Consider the following 19,241-nt stretch of genomic DNA (forward strand, 5'->3'; position numbering starts at 1 on the left):
TCCTCCTTGGGCACCATTTCCCTTTGTTTGCATCCTGCTCGATCATTCAACTGCTGTTCCTGCCTCTTGTCCTGCCCTGGGGGCTGCCAGGACCCAAAGGCTTGGGAAAAAATCCCTTCCAGGTAAGCACCGACCTGCAGGGACCTGGGCAGGCAGACAGCTGGGAAGGCAGATGGAAAAAAGGTCTCGTGTGCCTGGAGGGCAGAAATCCCCCTGGGGAAAGGGGGATGATTAGGCTGCACTAACGAGAAGCAAAAGGTAGAGATTTCACAGAGTTTCCAACACTGGCAGGGAGCCGTTCCCGGAGGATCTCCATGAAAACCCCAGCAGCATTTCCATGCCAGCCACCTCGGGGGGACAATCCCGCCGGCCCTGCTGGGGATGGAGCAGATGATTAAATGGCTCTTTTAGCATTTCCCAGCTCTCAGTTTCTCCTCCTCAAAGCTGAGCTCGTGTTCAGAGACCAGGCTCTGGCTCCAAGTCCCATCCCAAGCCAGCAGCACTCGGGCTCCTTTCTCCGGAGTGATGGAGATGGCAAAATCCAGCCTTTGAGTAAGGAGAGGGATTCAGAAATTTCCCCCAGCTCAGCTTGTTCCGTGATGCCCCATGGAGTTTCTTTGTGCTGCCTCTTGCCACCAGCAGTTGCTGCACTGAATATTCCCAAAGATCTTGCGGACACAGCCATTTCTGAGGATACAGCCTGATTCCATCCTCATTCTTGGAGTCCCTGGTGGGAATAAGAAAGGTCCTCGAGCCCTTTTTGCTCTGCTGGGATGAGAAACCAGCTCTGGCTGCACTGGGTCTTAAGGCTTTGCCTTACAGTTTTGAATTCCTGACCTTCTCAGTCCCAGTCCTCATTCCCTCTCAGTCCATGATAAGGACATGGGGACTTCAAGTCCAGACAACTCTTTAATCCAAGAGTTATCTTGCTATCCCTGATGGAAAGAAAATCCATGTTCCCCAGCCCACATCCCCTCCAGCCCTCTGAAAGAGCCCGTGGGAAGCCTCATCATGGAGCAGAACCCTTAAAATTCCCAATAGGAAAAAAAAAAAAAAAAAAAAAAAAAAAAAGAGGGATTTTTTTCAGTCAGAAAACCCTTTGGAGCAGCATGGCCTCTTCTGAGAAGAACTGGAAACCTTGGACAACAACCACCAAGGAGAAAAAGAACCCCTTCCCATGCTCCTGGTGGTTACTCACACTGGCACCCCTTGGATCCACAGCCAACAATTTCCCACATCTTTTAGGAGTTTTTATCCACCAGGAATTCACATTCCCTTAAACTAATCCTTCAGGCCTTCTCCAGTGACCTCATGGAAGCAGAGAGCCACAAACATGCTCCAGGGGCTCAGGCGTGGTGGGTCAGCCATGAATCCAGAGTTGTCCTGATGGTCCAAAGGTTTGGTGCTTCTCCCAGTGATGGGTGGGATCTGTTGGGATGAGATTTCCCTGTGGTGGGGGTCCTGTGGATAGAGATGCCATGGGAATGCTGTGACCTTCTGAAGCAGGTTTGCAGGGTTATCAGAGCTTGGGAATGTCTCCCAGAGGATGTCACTGGAGCTGTCACACCCTTGAGGTCTGTGCTGGAGAAGATTTGTGCTGTGGGAGTTTAAACAGCAGGGAAACACCAGAATTCCTTGGGGGAGAGGAAGAGGAAGAGGAAATGTTGGCAGGGAAGGGAGAAGAGCAGGGTGATGAGGAAAATGGAGGACTGAAATCTTTGAAATCCATTTTTTCCGGACCCTTTTTGTGACCAGTGCTCAGGGCTGAGGCCACTGCTCTGGCTGCATCTCCATCCTGATTATTTCATAAGGCAAAAGCACCTGGAATGCCCTGGAACGGTGGCTAAAGGGGCTCTGAAGCATTAACACTGATGAGAGCTGGGTCTTAATTAATTCTTTATTATTTTCTCACAGACCAGCAGTGGGTTTGGAGCACCAGCCAAGAGGGAGCTGAGGTCATTCCAGTGCCAAGGAAAATGACATGCCAGACAAATCCCTGGAGCCACGGCAGTGTTCACGTGGAGGAAATGTCTCCAGCAGTTGGGGAATTGTTTCCTTCCTCCTCCTCCTCCTCCTCCTCCTCCTCCTCCTCCTCCTCCTCCTCCTCCTCCTCCTCCTCCTCCTCCTCCTCCTCCTCCTCCTCCCTCCACCTCTCTGCTGAGGTTGCCAGGAGGGGTTGTTCCTTCCCAATATCCCATCCAACCCTGCCCTCTGGCAGTGGGAAGCCATTCCCTCTTTTCTTTCCACTCCAAGTCTCATCTCCAGCTCTCTTGGAGCACTTTTAAGCGCTGGAAGGGGCTCTGAGGTCTCCTGGAGCCTTCCCTTCTCCAGGTGAACACCCCCAGCCTGCCTCCAGAGCAGAGGGGGCTCCATCCCTTGGAGCATCTCCGTGGTCTCCTCAAAAATTCCTTTTTGGGGAAGTTTTAGGTGCCCTTAGGAGCTACATGGCTCCTTTTGGGGGTGGAGATTGTTTTAATCCCTGCCTCTCTCTGGCACATTGGAACAGAGCCAGCTGCTGATCCTATATCCCATATTCCTCGTTCTCACCCCGCCAGCAAAGATCACCCAAACTGGATCCAAACAAAACCAGGAAAAGGAGCAGGAGAGGAGCTGCTGGATGCTCACTGTGATGTAAAATCGGCCACGGCTGCGTAGGCAAAACTCATCCCACAGAAAAGACGCACATCAGGAGAGCAGAGCTGCCCCTGGACACTGCCCATGTTCTGGGGGGAGGATTCACATCAAGTCCTTTCTAGAGGAAACTGCCAGCCTTGACAGGTGACAGCTTTGACCTCCCTTGACAATTGCCCCAATTTGCTCAGCTCTTTGCTTTATGGACTCTGGCCAGGTTTGCTTTTCTTTTTTTTTTTTTTTCTTAAATATTTTCATGGCTATTTTTATTTTCATTCTTTTTTTCCAAGCAAATTTAGCTCCATTAGAGTGGCAACCCCAGTGACTTTTTAGCCACACACCACTTGTGTCACCACCAGGTGCACAGAAGCCTTCAGTATAAAAAGTGGCTGCTTTTAAAACCACCAGCAAATATTCCAGTCCCTCCACCTCTGTTTTCCTCACAATCCAGGCTAGGGAAGCCTAAAAATTTGATATTTCAGCTGCGGTGGCTAAAGAGGCCTTGGGGGCTTATCTCATATCATTTTATTTGTTTATCAGGAGATCTGCCTTGTTCTTCACTTCCATGGATTTTTTTTTTTTTAATTTCCTAGAAACTCTGGTGATGAAAAAAAATAAAAATAATATAAAACCTGTTTAAACTGCAACTTTCTTGATGCAGCGCTTAAGAGCTGATCCACTTTTCTGCATCCTCTGATGAATTTTTTGGGAGCAGATCAAAAAGGTTGAGATTGAGTGCTCCCGATAGCCTTGGGTGCCAAACAAGTCGGGAGAGAAACACACACATCCCAAATGCTGGGAAAACATCCAGGCTGCCTTTGAAAGTGATGAATTTTTTTTCCTGCTTTTCCATATCCTCATAGATTTATTCCTTCTCATTTTGGGAAGTGGTGACAAAACTGTAAGGAATGGACGTGGGCAGGAGGAGTAGTGAGGATTGAGGGACAAGAGGAGCTTGGTGGGGACACGTGGTGGCCAACAGCTCACAGTCGTCCATCCATCATGGAATCATGGAATGATTTAGGCTGGAAAAGCTCTCCAAGATCGAGTCCAGCTCTGCCAAGGCCACCACTGACCATGCCCCAAGTGCCACGTCCACATGGATGTTAAATCCCTCCAGGGCGGTGACACCACTGCCCTGGGCAGCTGTGCCAAGGCTGGAAAATGCTTTTCATGAAGAAATTTTCCCTGATATCCAACCTAGACCTGCCTTGACATCACTTGAGGCCAATTCTTGTTGTCCTGTCCCTTGTTCCCTGGGAACAGATCCTGATCCCCACCTGGCTCCGCTCTCCTTTCCAGGAATTTCAGAGAGGGAGAAGGTCCCTCCTGAGCCTCCTTTCCTCCAGCTCCATCTCCCTCAGCCCCTCCTGGTGCTCCAGACCCTTCCCAGCTCCTTCTCTGGACATGATCCAACCCCTCAACACCTCCCTGATGCTCAGATCCTCAGATCTCCATCCCTGGAAAGACTTCTGCCCCAAATCCTGCTCCAATATTCCCCACTCTGTTCGTGCCCTCGAGTCTGTCCCCAACATCCCAGGAGGATTTGCTGCTGGCAGCACAAATTTCCCCATTATCCCAGTTTTTAAGTGCTCAAAACTCTTCCCAAAGCCCCAAAATTTCCTGTTGCTCTGGCTTTGCCCATAGGGCTGTGCTGCCTGCAAACCTATCCAAGCATCTTCCAATGCCCCATCCCCATCCCAACCCCATTCCACACACAACTGGTATTCCAAATTCCCAAAGGTGTGATAATTCTCCATGCCATGTCCCAGCAGAGTATCCAGCATTCCAATGGCCACAAAGTCTTTTTTTTTTTCCAGCCCAAATTCACCCAAACCTATCCCATCTGGCCCTTCTGCCTGTAGGATTTCAGGCTCGATGGGGATTTTTCCATGGGGATCTGTGTGGGGGAAAGGGGGATGTGTGGAGGATTCCTTTTGTGGCTTGGGAAGGGTTAAGGGTTTGGAAGTTGGGAGATGCCACAGAAGGAAACCAGTGACCCACTAACAGCCCTTTGCATCCTGAATAATTCCCAGTCTCAGGTTTCTGGTGAATCCCAGGGGAAGGGAGAGATTGGGGGGAAAAATGCTGACACTGAGGAAAAATTAAAAATAACAACAAAAAGGACCAAAAAAAAAAAATCAAAGAGAATAAACCAGAGCTGATTACACCGGGACACAAAGGGATCACAAGAGAGAGAGAATTCCCCCCCTTCCCTGCACCTTTCCTGCTTCCAACCCCTGTGGAGAACCCATGTCCATGGGGAAGGGAACACAGCACAAAAACAAAACAAGCAGGGCCAGCAAGGGTTGAGCAAAATCCCTTCCCAGATCCCATTTTCCCATCTGCCCCTAATCACAAGTGCTGTTAGGATGTCAGGGAAAGGAGGTTGGAGATCCAGGTGATGGAAAATAGGGATGAAAGAACAGGAAAATGTCAGTCCCTGCCTCAAAAATCCCCTGGAAAATGTAATTTGACCATCAGGGATCACCAATCCACCCCACACATCCCTATTAGGGGGGAAACTGAGGCACTGGGACAATTTATTCTCCCAGGATGGAATCAGAGGTTCTTAGTGGGAGGAGATTCTCCTCCAGCCTTCCCACTGTTCCCACCGAGGCTAAGCACTTCCTTAGGGCAATTCATTATCCTAATTATCCGCCTGACAGGCCTCATCCAGCTTCTGGATGAGGAATGTGGGATGTCAGGAGTGGCACACGGGATCCCACGCTTGGAAGGGAGGTCCCCATCCTAACGGGTTTCCCATATTCCATAACACCTTATTCCCCCCTCTGAGCATCACAGGGAGGGTTTGGGACCAGGATGATGCTGCTTGGTGCAGAATATTCTCCATGATGGAAACAAAACCCAAAGATGTTCCAAGAGCACCAAGGAGAAGGGATAGGGATGAAGCTGCATGGAAAAGGGTGCCAGGACAGCACTGCTAGGATTAGGGAATTAACAGCTCCTCCCCTCTTCCCTGCTCATCCACAGCAGGGGACACATCTGTCCCCACAGCCCCAAAACCTCCTGGGGATGAGGAACATTCCCAGCCGGCAGCGCGGGAATCACCAGAGCTGATTTCCCAGGGCGCAGGCACAGCTGCGAGCGCCGGGAAGCTGCCAAAGTCCAAGAGGAAAAAATCCTGATTAATATCGTCCTCCGGTGGATCCCGCGCCGCAGATGTGCGGCCTGCTGACTCGGCAGCTCCCAGCAAGGAGACCTGGAGCCGGGAAAACTGACGGGAGCAAGTGTGTGTGCACGGATCCGAGTGCCACAGTGCTCCTGGGGGACAACAAAGCACACGGGAAAGGCAAGGATGTTGCTCTCCCATCCCGTAAATTCCCATAAGGCAAAGAGTTGTTCCATCCTCTACTATAAGGTGGCACTCACCGTATTGGGAACAGCATCCCGACCTCAGTTCCCTGTGGAAAGGCCTGGGATAAGCTGCCTGTGGGCTCAGGCAGGTGGCAATGAAGCCGCTTAATCAGCTCCTGAGCCGGACACTGTCCTGATAAGCACAAATAAAATACTTTTATTTCAAGTATTTTCTTTTTGAATTTTATTTTAGGAGAGGCTGAAACTCCTGGCACTCATCCACAATAACACTGGACAGCTGCGGGATAATCCACACTCATATTACCCATTCCTAATTAAACCGGAGAGCCTCCTTCCCTGCTGAGGTGACCCATTGGAAATTAATCAGCGGGGGACCAATACCAGAGCAAAAATCAGGGAGAAAGACGTTGCCTTTTCTGATTAGACAGGGAGGAAAAGTCTCCTGGAAAACAGGAATCGACTGCCGTGTGCTGGCCTGGCACGTCATCGATCCGTGTGGTCGCATTCAGGAATTCTAATGAGCTTCCACGGAGGCAAAAGGAAATAATTTGTGCAAGAAAATGGGGTGTTATTTCTAGGAAGAAACACCTGGCTCAGGAATTTCATCTCTAGGGTGGTCGGGGTCTGGCAGGAGATGTGGTGACCAGGAAGGAAGGTGATGGTCCATGGGCATGGGGCTGAATTCCCAGCTGGAGATGGGATTTGGGAAGGCTGCCTGGTGTAGAGCCTGTGGGATGCTCTGACAGGAGATGGAGGGGCCAAGCAGGACACACAACTTTCCCAAAAAGGGAAATGTGGGGAAAAACCTCCAAGGCTCCATCCTTCCCATCCAGCGACCTCCATCCCATTACCCATTCCTCCCACAGCCCACCTGCCTCCCATTGCTCATCCCTCCAATCCAAACTCCTAAATTCCATTGCCAATTCATACTGCACCACAACCACTTCCATCCATCCATCCATCCATCCATCCATCCATCCATCCATCCATCTATCTATCCATCTATCCATTGCAGAACAGCCAACCCCAACACTTTGCCCATCTCTCCAACTCAACCACATTCATCCCTCCCATTGCTCATCCCTTCTGGTAAATCTTCCATCCCTCTCATCCAACCATCTCCATCCCAAAGCCCGTCCCTCCCACCCAAACATCTCCATCTCACTGCCCATTCCTCCCATCCAACCACCTCCATCCCAAAACCCATCCCTCCTATCCAACCACCTCCATCCCAAATCCCATCTTTCCCATCCAACCACTTCCATCTCACTGCCCATCCCTCCCATCCAACCACCTCCATCCCACTCCCCATCCCTCCCATCCAACCACCTCCATCCCAAATTCCATTTCTCCTTGTGATTCCCAAAGGGCCCAGCCCACACTGTGGCCACCAAGTGTCCCCTCCCAATCCCCCCACACACCTTTTACAGAGCACGGGAGAGGAGCACCAGGGGGATGAGGTGCCAGATGTGTCCAGCTGTTGCACAACTGGGCTCATACATCTTTAACCACTGCCCCAAACTCTGCCAGCTGAGCATTGATGACGAGAGAGAAGGAAGCCAGAGCGGGGTTTCCGTAGCCTCCCCAGGACCTCCACACCTGTCTTCCAGCACGGATGGCTCCATCAATATTTCATCCCTGACCTTGTGGCTTTGGCAGCTTTTGCTTGGTTTTCATTGCTGTTTCTTCCCCTCCTCCTCTGCTCTCTGTCCGATGCTTCCTCATCCTGCACTAATGACCCATCCCAGGAGACCCCTGGGACCCCCACGCTGCTTCCTGAAATATTTACGGTGCAGGAACCTTTGACCAGGGAGGCAATTTTGTGGTGCCAGCATGAGAACAGCCCCCACACATGGAGTGGTGAAGGATCCTTCCCTCGTCTCCTTCCCCAGCCTGTCCCTGAAGAGGGAACATGAGGAGCCATCTCCAGCAGGAACATTTTTAGGGATAACATTAAATGAGCTCCTAAATACAATTAAAAATGAGCTCCTGAGCATCTCCTCTGGGCCCTTGGAGTGAGACAAGAGGAGGGGAGGGAGAAATTAAGCAGCAGAGCCTTTATTTTAGGGATTATGGATAATCAGAAAGGAAAAGTATTTTAATTTTGGTTAATTCTCTCTTTTTTCCAGTGCAAATGTTGTCCCTCTGTTGAGGCAGAACCTCAGTGGTCACCACACTCTCCAAGGATGGAAGACCTTGTTCAGGTCACCTGGGGCCTTCTTCCTCTCTGTGGTCATGGCGTGTGTCTCCTTTCCCAAATTCCACAATTTCTGGTGTGCTCTGGAGCTGCTCTGGATCATCACCTTCCCAAATATGAGCCGAGCCCAGCCTGGGTCTTTCTCTTCCCACTATTCCAGGATTTCTTGCCGGGATCCCAGCCAGAAGCAGGGAAGGAGCAAAACTCTCCCCCACTCCTTTTCCAGAGCAAGCAGACGGGGCAAATCCCAACTCCACGGCTTCCCACCCCTCTGGGCAGCCGGAGAACATCGACCCACCTGAGCAACACGGCCCTTCCTTAAAACTTAATCAGCAGCCAATGAATTTTTCACAAGGACAAACAGGCCAGGTAGACGGGGTCCATTTTTTATTCATGAGCAGCAGGGGAGGGAAAGCTGTGGGCAGGGAGATGCAGGCTCAGTCAGGTCGTGGAGAAGTTCTTATGGCCAAGAACTCCATGGCACCGGCTCCAGGGATGAGGCAGCAGGAAAAACCCAGGGAAGCAGCATGGAGTGAGATGATCCCAGGGCTGGGGTGCACTGGAAAAACTCCTGCCAGCTCAGGAAGAAACCCAACCCAAAGCTTCAAATTTGGTCTAAAGCTGAGCCTAAAATTTGCCTGAATTTTCATATGGCGATGGGTTTTGGACCATTTTTGGGCTTGCTGGGGAATGTGGTCACAGATGCTCCCAGCAGTTTCCCCACTCCACTTATTGTGTCCACATCAGGGAGCCCATGGTTTTTTCCACTTTCTTGGAAGAACATCCCTTAAATCCAAACCCTGCTCTGAGTCAAGCAAGACCAACACTGACCAGGACCAGATCCTGATCTTCCTGCCAAGCAAAAAACTCTCCTGTGTCCAGCCTTGGAACAGCCCCTAAATCCCATTTCCAATCCATCCCCAAACTCATTTTGTATCCAAAGCCCAGACAGGGCAGGAATCACATGCTGGTCCTACCTGGCTCTGTTCACATGTAACAGCCATGAATCCCTCTGTAATAACGAGTTTAATTAAACACAGCCCGGCCGCAAAGCCTGTCCTGACATTTAACTGGCACCTGAGAAGATGCTAACGAGAAAGACGTTAATTATCCAGCTTATTAGATGTCCGCGTTATTAACATAACCCTGACGGAATTAACTTGATACAAACTATCCCACAAATATTAATTGCCTCAAACTTCCTCGTAACTCGGAGGTATTAATAAGGTAGTAATTATGTATGGATTGGAGAGCTGGAAGTTAATGACGTGGCAATTTGATTTGTCTCGGAGAAACGCGATAAACCCAAGGAAGTGTTCTCCGAACAATCAATGGATATTTAATTAACGGACAGAACCTGTCGGCGTAAATCGGAATTAAACGCCCGCGACGTCTCGTTCCAAGTGTTATGACAAAGGTTCCCAAGATGTGGCAGCATGGAAGGGGTCTCTCCCATGCTGACACTGCTGGCAACAGTATCTCCAGTCTCCACTCCATCCAGTGCGTGAGGTTGTGGATGTGTTCCTCATAAAATTGTTGGAATGGCTTGGGTTGGAATGGACCTTAAAGATCCTCTTGTTCAAACCACACTGCCATGGGCAGGGACACCTTGCACTAGATCAGGTTTCTCCAATCTCATCCAATCTGGCTTTGGACACTTCCCAGGATGGGGAATCCACAGCCTCGCTGGGAAACCTCTTCTTCTTCTTCCTCCCTGGTCCAAGGAATCATTGGGCTGCGCAGAGTTGATGAGAGAGGAGCACTCCCATCCCCCTCTGCTGTTTATCCTCACTCCCACCTCCATCCCAAGCCCAGATCCACAAACACATCTCCACCAGGTGACCTTCAGCAATAGTCACTTGGGAAAAGGGTTAAAGTCTCAAAGGTCTGAGGCTTCCCACTGCCACAGGACAGGGTTAGATGGGATATGGGGAAGAAATTCTTCCCTGGGAGGGTGGGGAGGCCCTGGCACAGGTTGCCCAGAAAAGCTGTGGCTGTCCCCATCCCTGGAAGTGTCCAAGGCCAGGTTGGACAGGGCTTGGAGCAACTTGGAATAGTGGAAGGTGTCCCCACCCATGGCAGGATGTTGGAACTGGATGATCTTTAAGTTCCCTCCCAACCCAAACCATTCCATGATTCTGTGCCCAGGCCCTTCTTCTGGATCCACACAGCATGGCCAAAGTGAAAACTGCAAATAAATCTCCATCCATCCATCCCTCAAATCTGTCCTGATGCCAGTAGGTTTTTCCTCCCATCCAGCTGATGGAAGTGGCTGTCCTCTCTCTCCTGTTGTGTTGCACCTTTATCAGGATGGGCTTCACACCTCTGGAAGTGGGCTCTGACTCTGTGGTGAGGAAGATGATGGTCCAGTGCCATCATTTCCATAAATTTCAACTCCTCCAGCAAACCAGACAGGCAGGATGAGCCCCACGGGAGCAGGGAATGAGCCAGTACTTTGGCACAGCCCTCCCAGAAGGAGTTGGCAGCACATTCCCTTTACATTCCCGGCCTCCTTCCCCCTCTCTTCCAACCTCTCTTCCCTTCCCTTTATGTAAATGGAAAATAACAATTAGTTTATTTTTGCTTGTGCAAATTACAGCTCCCAGGGAGCCGCCAGCTGCCAGGGCTGTGCCGGAGCTGCGCTCCAGCCTCGGCCTTTTCCATGAATAAATAACCTGGTGGGGGTGGGAAGATGCTCCCTCTGCTTTCCCTCCACTCTCATCCATGGAAAGGGAGGATTGGAGGGGGGTGAAAACCCAGGGAACCTTTGGGTTTTATGGTGTGGGTAATTAAACACTGAGCAGATGATTTAATTGGGAGCTTGGCAAGGAGGGATACGGAGTTGTGGGGATGGAGAGGGGAACAAGGGCATCCCCAGGCATTGGGGATGGCGACTCCAAGGAAAACAGCACTTCCCAGACAGCTGAGATAGCAAAGGGCATTGGCTGGCAGGATCTGATCACGTCTGGATCTGAGGACTGACGCTGTCCTGGAATGTTTCCCACTTGGCAGTGAGCTGTTCTCCCTGCACACACATGGATTTGCGTCCTGCATCCCACAGCTTGCATCCCATATCCCACCTGCTTTGTCCCACCACCTGCACACACACAGGCAGTGATGGGCATGAGCTGGAATTCCTGGGATTTGCTGGTGTTGCATCCTCGATGGAGTTTATCCAGTCAGGGAAGGGTGGGCTGGGCAGTGCCGGGCTCCTTCTTGATCCTCACAATCCAGAGCTTCCCTTTCCTCCTGGATCAAGGGGCAGTGACAACCAGCACACAGCCTGCTGCAGGGAGCATCCCATATCCCATCTCCCATGCCTCATAGCCTGCATCCCAATTCTCATATCCTATTTGTCATGTCCTTTATCCGGCATCCCACATCCAATATTCTCCATCCTTGCATCCTGTACCCTATATCCCACCATCTGCATCGCACATCCAATGATAAATCCTGTATCCTTGCATCCTGCATCCCAATACCTGCATCCCTCATCCCACCTCCTGCATCCCATACTCACTGTCCTGTATCCTCATATCTGGCATCCCACATTTTAAATCCCGCATCCTACTTCCTCCATCCCACCTCCTGCATCCCACAACCTCCATCCCACACCCAATGTCCTGTATCCCTGTATCCCCTTCATCCCACACCTGCTGTCCTGTATCTGTGCATCCTGCATCCCACCTCCTGTATCCCATATCCCACCTCCTGCATCCCACACCCATATTCCAGATCCAACTACCTGCATCCTAATTCCCACAGCAGCAGCAGCATGCCTGGATGGAGCAAACCCACCCAAACCCGAGGAATTTGGGATAAAATCCCACCTGTGGTGCTGTACATGCTATGCAGGGGGGTTTTCCGTGTCCTGGATTTTGGGAAGGACCTCACTTCCTGCTGACTTTAGGGATTACATCAGTGGAACTGGGATGTGCTGGCTGGGGGAAGGCGGAGAGCTGGAAAAAATTCCAGCCCCCAGGATGAGCTGTGCAGTGCCAAAGTCATGATCCCATGGCAGAGCTCTGTTCTACCAAGGTGATAAATGGAGATAAATTTATTTTATATAAATATATTTTTACATAACATGGGCAGGGCAGTGTTTGTGTCCCAGGGATGCAGGAATATTGAGGAGGCAGGCCGACACAGAGCATGGAAAGGAAGGAATGTGCAAAAATCAAACTCTGGCCGAGCCAGAATATAAAGATCCACTCGAGCCAAAAAATTCCAGCTCCAAACTGAGCCCAGGCTCTGCTCACAGTGGCTCAGCCCTGAGCTTGGAGCCAAATCCAAGATTTTTTTTTTTTTTTTGGTCCAGGATTAATTTGGCTGAGATTTGAATTAATTCCTGCTTTTTAAGTGAACATTACCCCAGATTCCTCCATGCCCAGCAGCCCAACCTGCTTCCACCCCAGGACTGAACTCCAGGACTGGAGTTCTCACCTTACGGAGATGTCAGGATCTGTGGAGATGTCGGGATTTGTGTGAACACCAGAGCAGTTTTGGGACAAACCTGTGGTGTGGGAGCATCAGTAACTGAGGAGGAGGGAGCGAGGGGACACTTTGGAGATGCCGCACTGATCATCTTCTTGTGGTGTTCCACCCAATTCCGGCGATCCCGGTAATTCCTGCTTGGAGGCGGCACGGAGCACCCTGCACCGCTTCAAGGGGACTTTGCCAGGGGCTGTGCCCAATCCCAAGCATCCATGGATAAGGTGCTCCAGGGTACTGCTGTGTTTGGGGGTGAGCACCCCCCAAAATCACCCCTCTGCCCTGTGGGAAACCCACAGGCTGGGAAGCTGGAAGAATTCCAGTCATTTCCCAGCTCAGCGATGCCCACTGAGCGGGCAAGTAAAGCTTGGAAACGGGATTAAGGAGCTCTGCAGGAGGGGGACATGAAGAGGACCCCCGGGGCTTGTCCCCATGTCCCCATCCCAAGTGCCAGGCAGCCCTTGGAGCATCCTTTTGGACTGGGCTGCTGTTTCCACCCCTGGAAAAGGCTGAGTATGGAGCTGAGGATGCAGGAGATGCCCAGGATGAGCAGAGGGACTGCAGATCCTCACAGGAGGGACAGCGTGGTGTCCGGAGGTCCTGCTGCAACCCCCGAAAAGCAGCAGGAAGATGGAGAAGGAGGCTCCAGCCCTGCTCAGGGATCGGGAAAAGTGAGGGGAAAGCTTTGAAACCAGGTCAGAGTGACCCCAAGCACCACACGTCCTCCTGCAGCAGACGTGGTGGCACCTGCGGATGTCGCAGTCCTGCGGCACACGGGTGACACACGACCCTGTCCCGCCACATCCCCATCCCAAAACATGTGCCAACATGCTTGGAATGCACACACATGACACTGCAAATATTGCAGCCATCCCAAAAAAAGCTGCAAACCCAAGCAGGGACCACCTAGACAGCCCCCAGAGCCCGGGGTGCAGGAGGGGCTCAGCCCCAAAAAGGAGACAAGTCATAAACCAGCCAAATTTAGGCTTAAAATACTTTAGGTTTTATTATTTATTCAGCAAACCCAAATCTCAGAAAGCTGGGAGCTTCAGGAGCATGGAGAAATTCAGGATGATGGGGCAGAAAGGTGCAATTCCACCCCCAAATCTCCCAGAAAAATTGTGGGATGGGGTCCCCCAATGGAGGACCAACATTAATGGGTGGCAGCAACACCCTGTGTCCTGCTCCAGCTATTAGGCGATTTCAAGGAGGGTTTGGAGAAAAAAATAAATCAACAAGGAACTAAAAAAATAAATCAAAGTGGCACATGGAATTGGGGATCCCTCTGGGATAAAGAGGAAGGGATAATGCCTGGATTGCCAAAATAATCTGGGATCTTTCCCAGGTTGTTGCACCCCAAAACAAAAGCAAAAGGAGAGGGCAAAGGGGAAAATTTGGAATCCTAAATTGCTGCCTTCGCTCTGCCATGGAAGCAGGGAAAGGATTCCAGAGCTGGAGACGATCGCGGCCACCTCACGGGCATCGCGCCGTGTCCTGGGGTGACACCCCATGGGACAGCGCTCCCACAAAACCCCACACAGACCCCAAAGTCAGCTCTGCTTCCCCAGCCAGCCCCAGCCCAGCTGGGAAAAGGGGCAGTGACCCCCAGGATGTGCTAACAGGGAATGGGGATCACAGAAAGATCCAGGAGTGAGGATTTAGACAGCGGGGACTGAGATCTCCAGGCTGGTTTGGGGAAGGTACCAGCCCCAAATACTTTTTCCTCCCCAAATTCTTGTTTGATCATGACCACGCAGCTGGATGTGTTCTCCCCCCAAAAATATATGCCAAGAGAAAGGGATATTGGGAGGAAAATTAGGGAATTACCCACCAGAAAGCTGTGATTCACCTCCAAAAAATTCAAGGACGCCACGTCCCGCAAGTGGCTGCATGGGTTCATTTTATTTAGAGCCAGGTTTGCAAAGTTTCCCTGGATCTAAATAAATACAGGAATAAGGGGTGAATCCCCCACCCTTCAAACACCCCCTTTTGTCCAGCCCTGGGACAAATCTCCCTCTTTGCATCCCAGCTCCCATCCCAAAATCCAAGTCTGATATTGAGCCAAGCTCAGGCTGCTCAAAAATCCTCTGGTCACACAGTAAGACACCAAAAAGCCATAAAAAGATGAAGAAAAAGGGGAGTGAGGTTTGGGTGTGCAGAAAAGGCATGACCAGAGGGTTGTGGAGTTGCGGGCACCCCACAAATCCAAGGAAAAGCCAGGGGGTTACATGAGCACGGCAGAGATTTATGGAAGTAGCAGGAGGGAACACGCCACAGCTTGGGGACCTGCCACAGCTGAGCCTGGGCAAAAACACAGGACAGAAAATACACCAAAGTATTTAAAAAGCACATAGAATGCCGAAAAAATGTGTTGTACCAAGGGTTGTGTTGGAATTTGTCCCACTGAGTCCAGGAAAAGCTGCACCAGCGCTTGGGGTTTGCGGCAAAGGGAGAAACATCCTTTAAAACAGTCCCAAAAACCCACAAAATCTCAGTAAAATACCAGCCCAAAAGCTTGGATTAGGGAAGGTGTGGGCTTGGTTTGTTAAGGGGTCCTTCTTTAATTAAAATTTCAAGCGGGAGAAGCCAAAGGAGGAAAGAAAAATAATTTATTACCGTTGAAAATCAAGCCAGCGGCTCATCGGGACGGTGTCGGGCAAGCTGGAACCAAACTGGATCCGGTGACTTCCCAGCAGCTGCAGGGATGAAGGTCTCCAGGACCCTCCAGCCGGGAAAGAAAACCAAAAACACTCAGAACCCGGCTAAAAAAAAACCAAAACAAAACAAAAACAAAACAAAAAAAAGGCAGGAAAAGTGAAAAGCCAGAGTTCAATGAGGCAGAGGCGACGCTCAACACCGGACTTATCTCAGCGGGAGCTCAGGGAAGGTTTTGCACCAGCACCGGGAATCAAAGGGATAATAAACAACCCCCAAACAAAACCCCGACGATGCGGGGACTCCCCCCAAAAGTTGAGAGAAAACCCGACCCAGGCTCTAGTTGAATATAAGTTTTTATCTTGATGCAACATCATTAAAACCGTCACAAATCGAAACAACAGGTCGTTAAAAACGCTTCGCACGATCAGTCCCTAAAATGCACCAGGTTCCCAAGCTCGCTTTGTCCGCAGGACCCTTTTGTTTCCCCCCCAAAATTTGTTTTTTTTAAATTTTTTTCTCCTTTTTTAAATAAGCAACTCGTTTAAAAAAAACAAACAAACAAACCCGCCCCGCTCCTCCGCGCAGGATCGGTCCCGCTTTCGCTCCAACGATTGCACGAATTCTTAATCCTTTTTTTTTCCTCTTGTTTCCACAACAAATAATGTGCATTTTCTTGCCGTCTGTTTTTTTTTTTCTTTTTCTCCAAACATCGAGGTTAAAATAAGATTTTCCGTTTCCCGAGGGTTAATAAATAAATCTGGTGCATAGTGAGATAGCAGCCAACCGTTTGCAGTCCATATATTACTATATTGCCTTTCAGGTCGCCCTAAAATTGTTACCTCTTCCCCTCCCGCCCCTCCCCACTATTTTTAAGAGCATAGATAATTTTAAATCTCTATAAAACAGTATTATTTCACCCAATCGATTCCTGTATATAGTGCATTCGGCTTCTTCCCAACATCATTAAATTAACTCGGATATTATTTGCATGCTATTACATACAAACTTTTAAGACTCGTGTAATTTTTTTTTCTCTTTTCTAAAGGATTTTAGGGTTTTTTTGTTGGTTTTTCTTTTTTTTGTTCGTTTTCTTTTTCTCGTAAATCACCAAGCAAAATATAGGCTCAAGGAAAAAAAAAAAAAGAAAGAAAAACAAAAAAGGCAAAAAACGAACTAATTTTCTACATATTTACAAGGGTGAATAAGTTAAATGTGGCTCAGGTTTGCCGGCCGGGAATGGGGGGTGGGCGGAGGGGCCGGGCAGGGCGCAGCGCTGCCGGGGACCCCCCGGCCGATCCGCGGGGATCCCTCGAAGAATAAAAATCCCAATGGAGGGGAAAACCCGCAGGAAAAGGTGGGGAGAAGCCACCTGGATGGCGCCGATGCTCCCGGGAAGGGGGGCGGGTGGCCGTACACGTCCCGCATGCAGGGCTGCCCCCCACTCCCCCACCCCGGGACCCCCACCCCGAGTCCCGATGGGTGGGTGCGTGGTGGGAGGGAGGGAGTTTCAACTTCCCCTCCCCAAAATTTCAGTGGGGACTTCATAATATTTTTTTTTTTCTCTTTTTAAATATAAGCGGCGGGTTTGCTCTCTCCCCGCATGAGGAAAAAAAAAACCAAAAAAAGGGGATCCCACCCCATCCCACCAGCCCGGCTCACATGAAGAAGTCAGCGGTGGCTTTCGGGGCGGCGGATGGGGAGGGCTCCCGCGGGAAGCCCCGGCCGGCCAACTTCTCATATTTTTCTTTGTACAGATCCCTTTCCTTGGCCAAGCGGGTCACCTCCTGCTTGAGCTGCTCCACCTGGCTCTGCAGTTGGCATTTCTCGTTCTCCAAGATGTGCCGTTGCTGGACCCGCTTGTAGCGGCAGGATTGAGCGTAGCCCCGGTTCTTCAAGGTCCTCCTCTTCTGCTTGAGGCGGATCACCTCCTCCTTGCTGAAGCCCCGCAGCTGCCGGTTCAGCTCCCGCACGGACATACTCACCAGCTGATCGTCGGAGAACCGGTCCTCCAGGCGTAGGTGGTGATGATGATGATGGTGATGGCCGGGATGGTGATGCGCGGCCGGCGGCAGCTCCTCACCCCCGAAGGGCTGAGGTCGGAAGGGCTCGTACCCTTGGTGGTGATGATGATGATGGTGAGGGGCACCGATCAACGCCTCCACCGCGTCCTCCGGCGTCAGGTTGAGAGCTTCGGGGTTGAGGTGATGCTGGTAACCCGACATCCAGTACAGCTCCTCCAGCTGCTGTTTGGAGCCCAGGGAAGCGGCGGTGGTAGCCGGGGGGCCAGGGGCCGGTTGCCCACCGGGGCTGGGAGCGCAGAAGCTGGGCGAGGAAGGCACGGAGGAGCAGGGCGTGCTGAGCGGGGTGGACGACAGGGACCCGGCGGGCAGGCGGTGGCACAGCCGCTCCGCCTCCGCCGGCTCCTTCTTCACCTCGAACTTCATCAGGTCGAAATCGTTCACGTACTCGATGGCGAGGGGGCTCGTGGGCAGCTCCGCGCTCATGGCCAGCTCCGAGGCCATCTCAGTCCATGGAGGGACCGGGGGGGGATCCCCCGGGCACCGCCGCTCACCGAGGGTCCCGCGGGCTCCGGGAGCCTCCTCCGAGCGGGCTCCGGCGCAAGCGGCTGCCCAGACCGGGCTCCGGGACCCTCCGATGGGGCTTTGCCGTGGGGTTCAGCGGGGCTCCGGGACCTTCGGACGGGGATCTGCTGCCGGGCACTGGGACCCTCCGGCGGGGCTCCGCTGCGGGGCTCAGCCGGGGACCGGGAACTCCCGGCGGGACTTTGCGGTGGGATTCAGCCGGGCTACGGGACCTTCTGACGGAGCTCTGCGGCGGCGTTCAGCGGGGCTCCGGGACGCTCCGACCGGGATCCGCTGCGGGGCTCAGCCGGGCTCCGGGGACTTTGCGGGGAGGTTCAGCGGCGTCCGAGATGGGGCTTTGCTGCGGGGCTCCGGGACCCTCCACCGGGGCTCTGCTGCGGGGCTCAGCCGGGCTCCGGTGCTCGCCTCCGACGGACTTTGCGCTGCGGTTCAGCCGGGCTCCGGGACCCCCAGCCGGGGCTCCGCTGAGGGCTGCGGGGCAGCCACCTCTCTCCGTCGGGGCTCGGTTCTGCTGCTGCTCTCCGGGACCCTCCTCCGACCGCCACGGCTCTGCGCTCGGGCCGGGCGGGCTCCGCCGCTGCCTGCGGCCGGTTCCCAATGGCGAGGAGCGGGCAGCGCCCTGCCCGCCCCTTCCTGCCTCCCCTGGCACCTGCCCCGGCCCCACCTCCCCGGGCTCCGAGCCTTCTCCTGCCTCCTCCTCCTCCCGCCGGGACACGGCGCCCTGGGGGCGGGGGCCGCTCCCCTGCCCGCCCCTGCCCGCGACCGGCGCCGCCGCCGCCGGGAGCTCAATGGAACTCGCCGCTTTTTATACGGGGAAAACGAGGCACGGCCACGCCTACTGAGGCGAGGCTAAGCGCTTCCAGCCTATCAGCATCCCGAGAGCTCGCTTGGATTTTCATATCCCCATGGCAACGCCCCCGGGGCAGCTGTCAATCTCCGGAGGGGGGGAAGGCTCCCGGTACCCCCTGGACCCTCTCGGCCTGCGCATCCCAAGGTGGGGCTTCAGCTCCCACCCTCCGCCCCGAACTGAGTGTGGAGTCGGGAGAAACATCCTAGAAATCCTGATTTCCAACTCCCCAAAAAGGGGAAATATCCGAAAAGGAGTTACTGACCCTAAAATCGGGTTTGGTGCCACCTCGCTGAGGGATCACAGCATCGGAATTCAGCCCCTTCCCCACCTCAGGAACAGACCAGGATCCTTCCCGGAGCACTTCCATCCTTGCAGAAAGTAAAATAAATATAATTTTGGGGATTTTTCGATTTTCCATAAGCTATTGGTGGTCAGGCTGCACCTGGTTTCGGAGGTGGCATCGCACCTAGCA

At 52.3% G+C, this 19,241-nt stretch overlaps 1 protein-coding gene across 1 annotated transcript; it reads right to left on the minus strand.

Moving 5' to 3' along the window:
* Window positions 1-16,185: 16,185 nt before the first annotated feature.
* On the minus strand, window positions 16,186-18,601 carry MAFA (MAF bZIP transcription factor A). The gene has a single exon (XM_071421930.1). The coding sequence runs from the start codon at window positions 17,836-17,838 to the stop codon at window positions 16,972-16,974; it is 867 nt and encodes a 288-aa protein (XP_071278031.1). The 5' UTR covers window positions 17,839-18,601; the 3' UTR covers window positions 16,186-16,971.
* Between the last annotated feature and the right edge of the window lie 640 nt (window positions 18,602-19,241).

Source organism: Agelaius tricolor, unplaced genomic scaffold (assembly GCF_023055355.1).
Source record: "Agelaius tricolor isolate 1412-34295 unplaced genomic scaffold, bAgeTri1.0.p SCAF_2, whole genome shotgun sequence".
NCBI lineage: Eukaryota > Metazoa > Chordata > Aves > Passeriformes > Icteridae > Agelaius > Agelaius tricolor.

What these genes read in the sequence shown, in the direction of transcription:
- MAFA (XM_071421930.1), bottom strand. Translation starts at nt 17,838, where the DNA reads ATGGCCTCGGAGCTGGCCATGAGCGCGGAGCTGCCCACGAGCCCCCTC.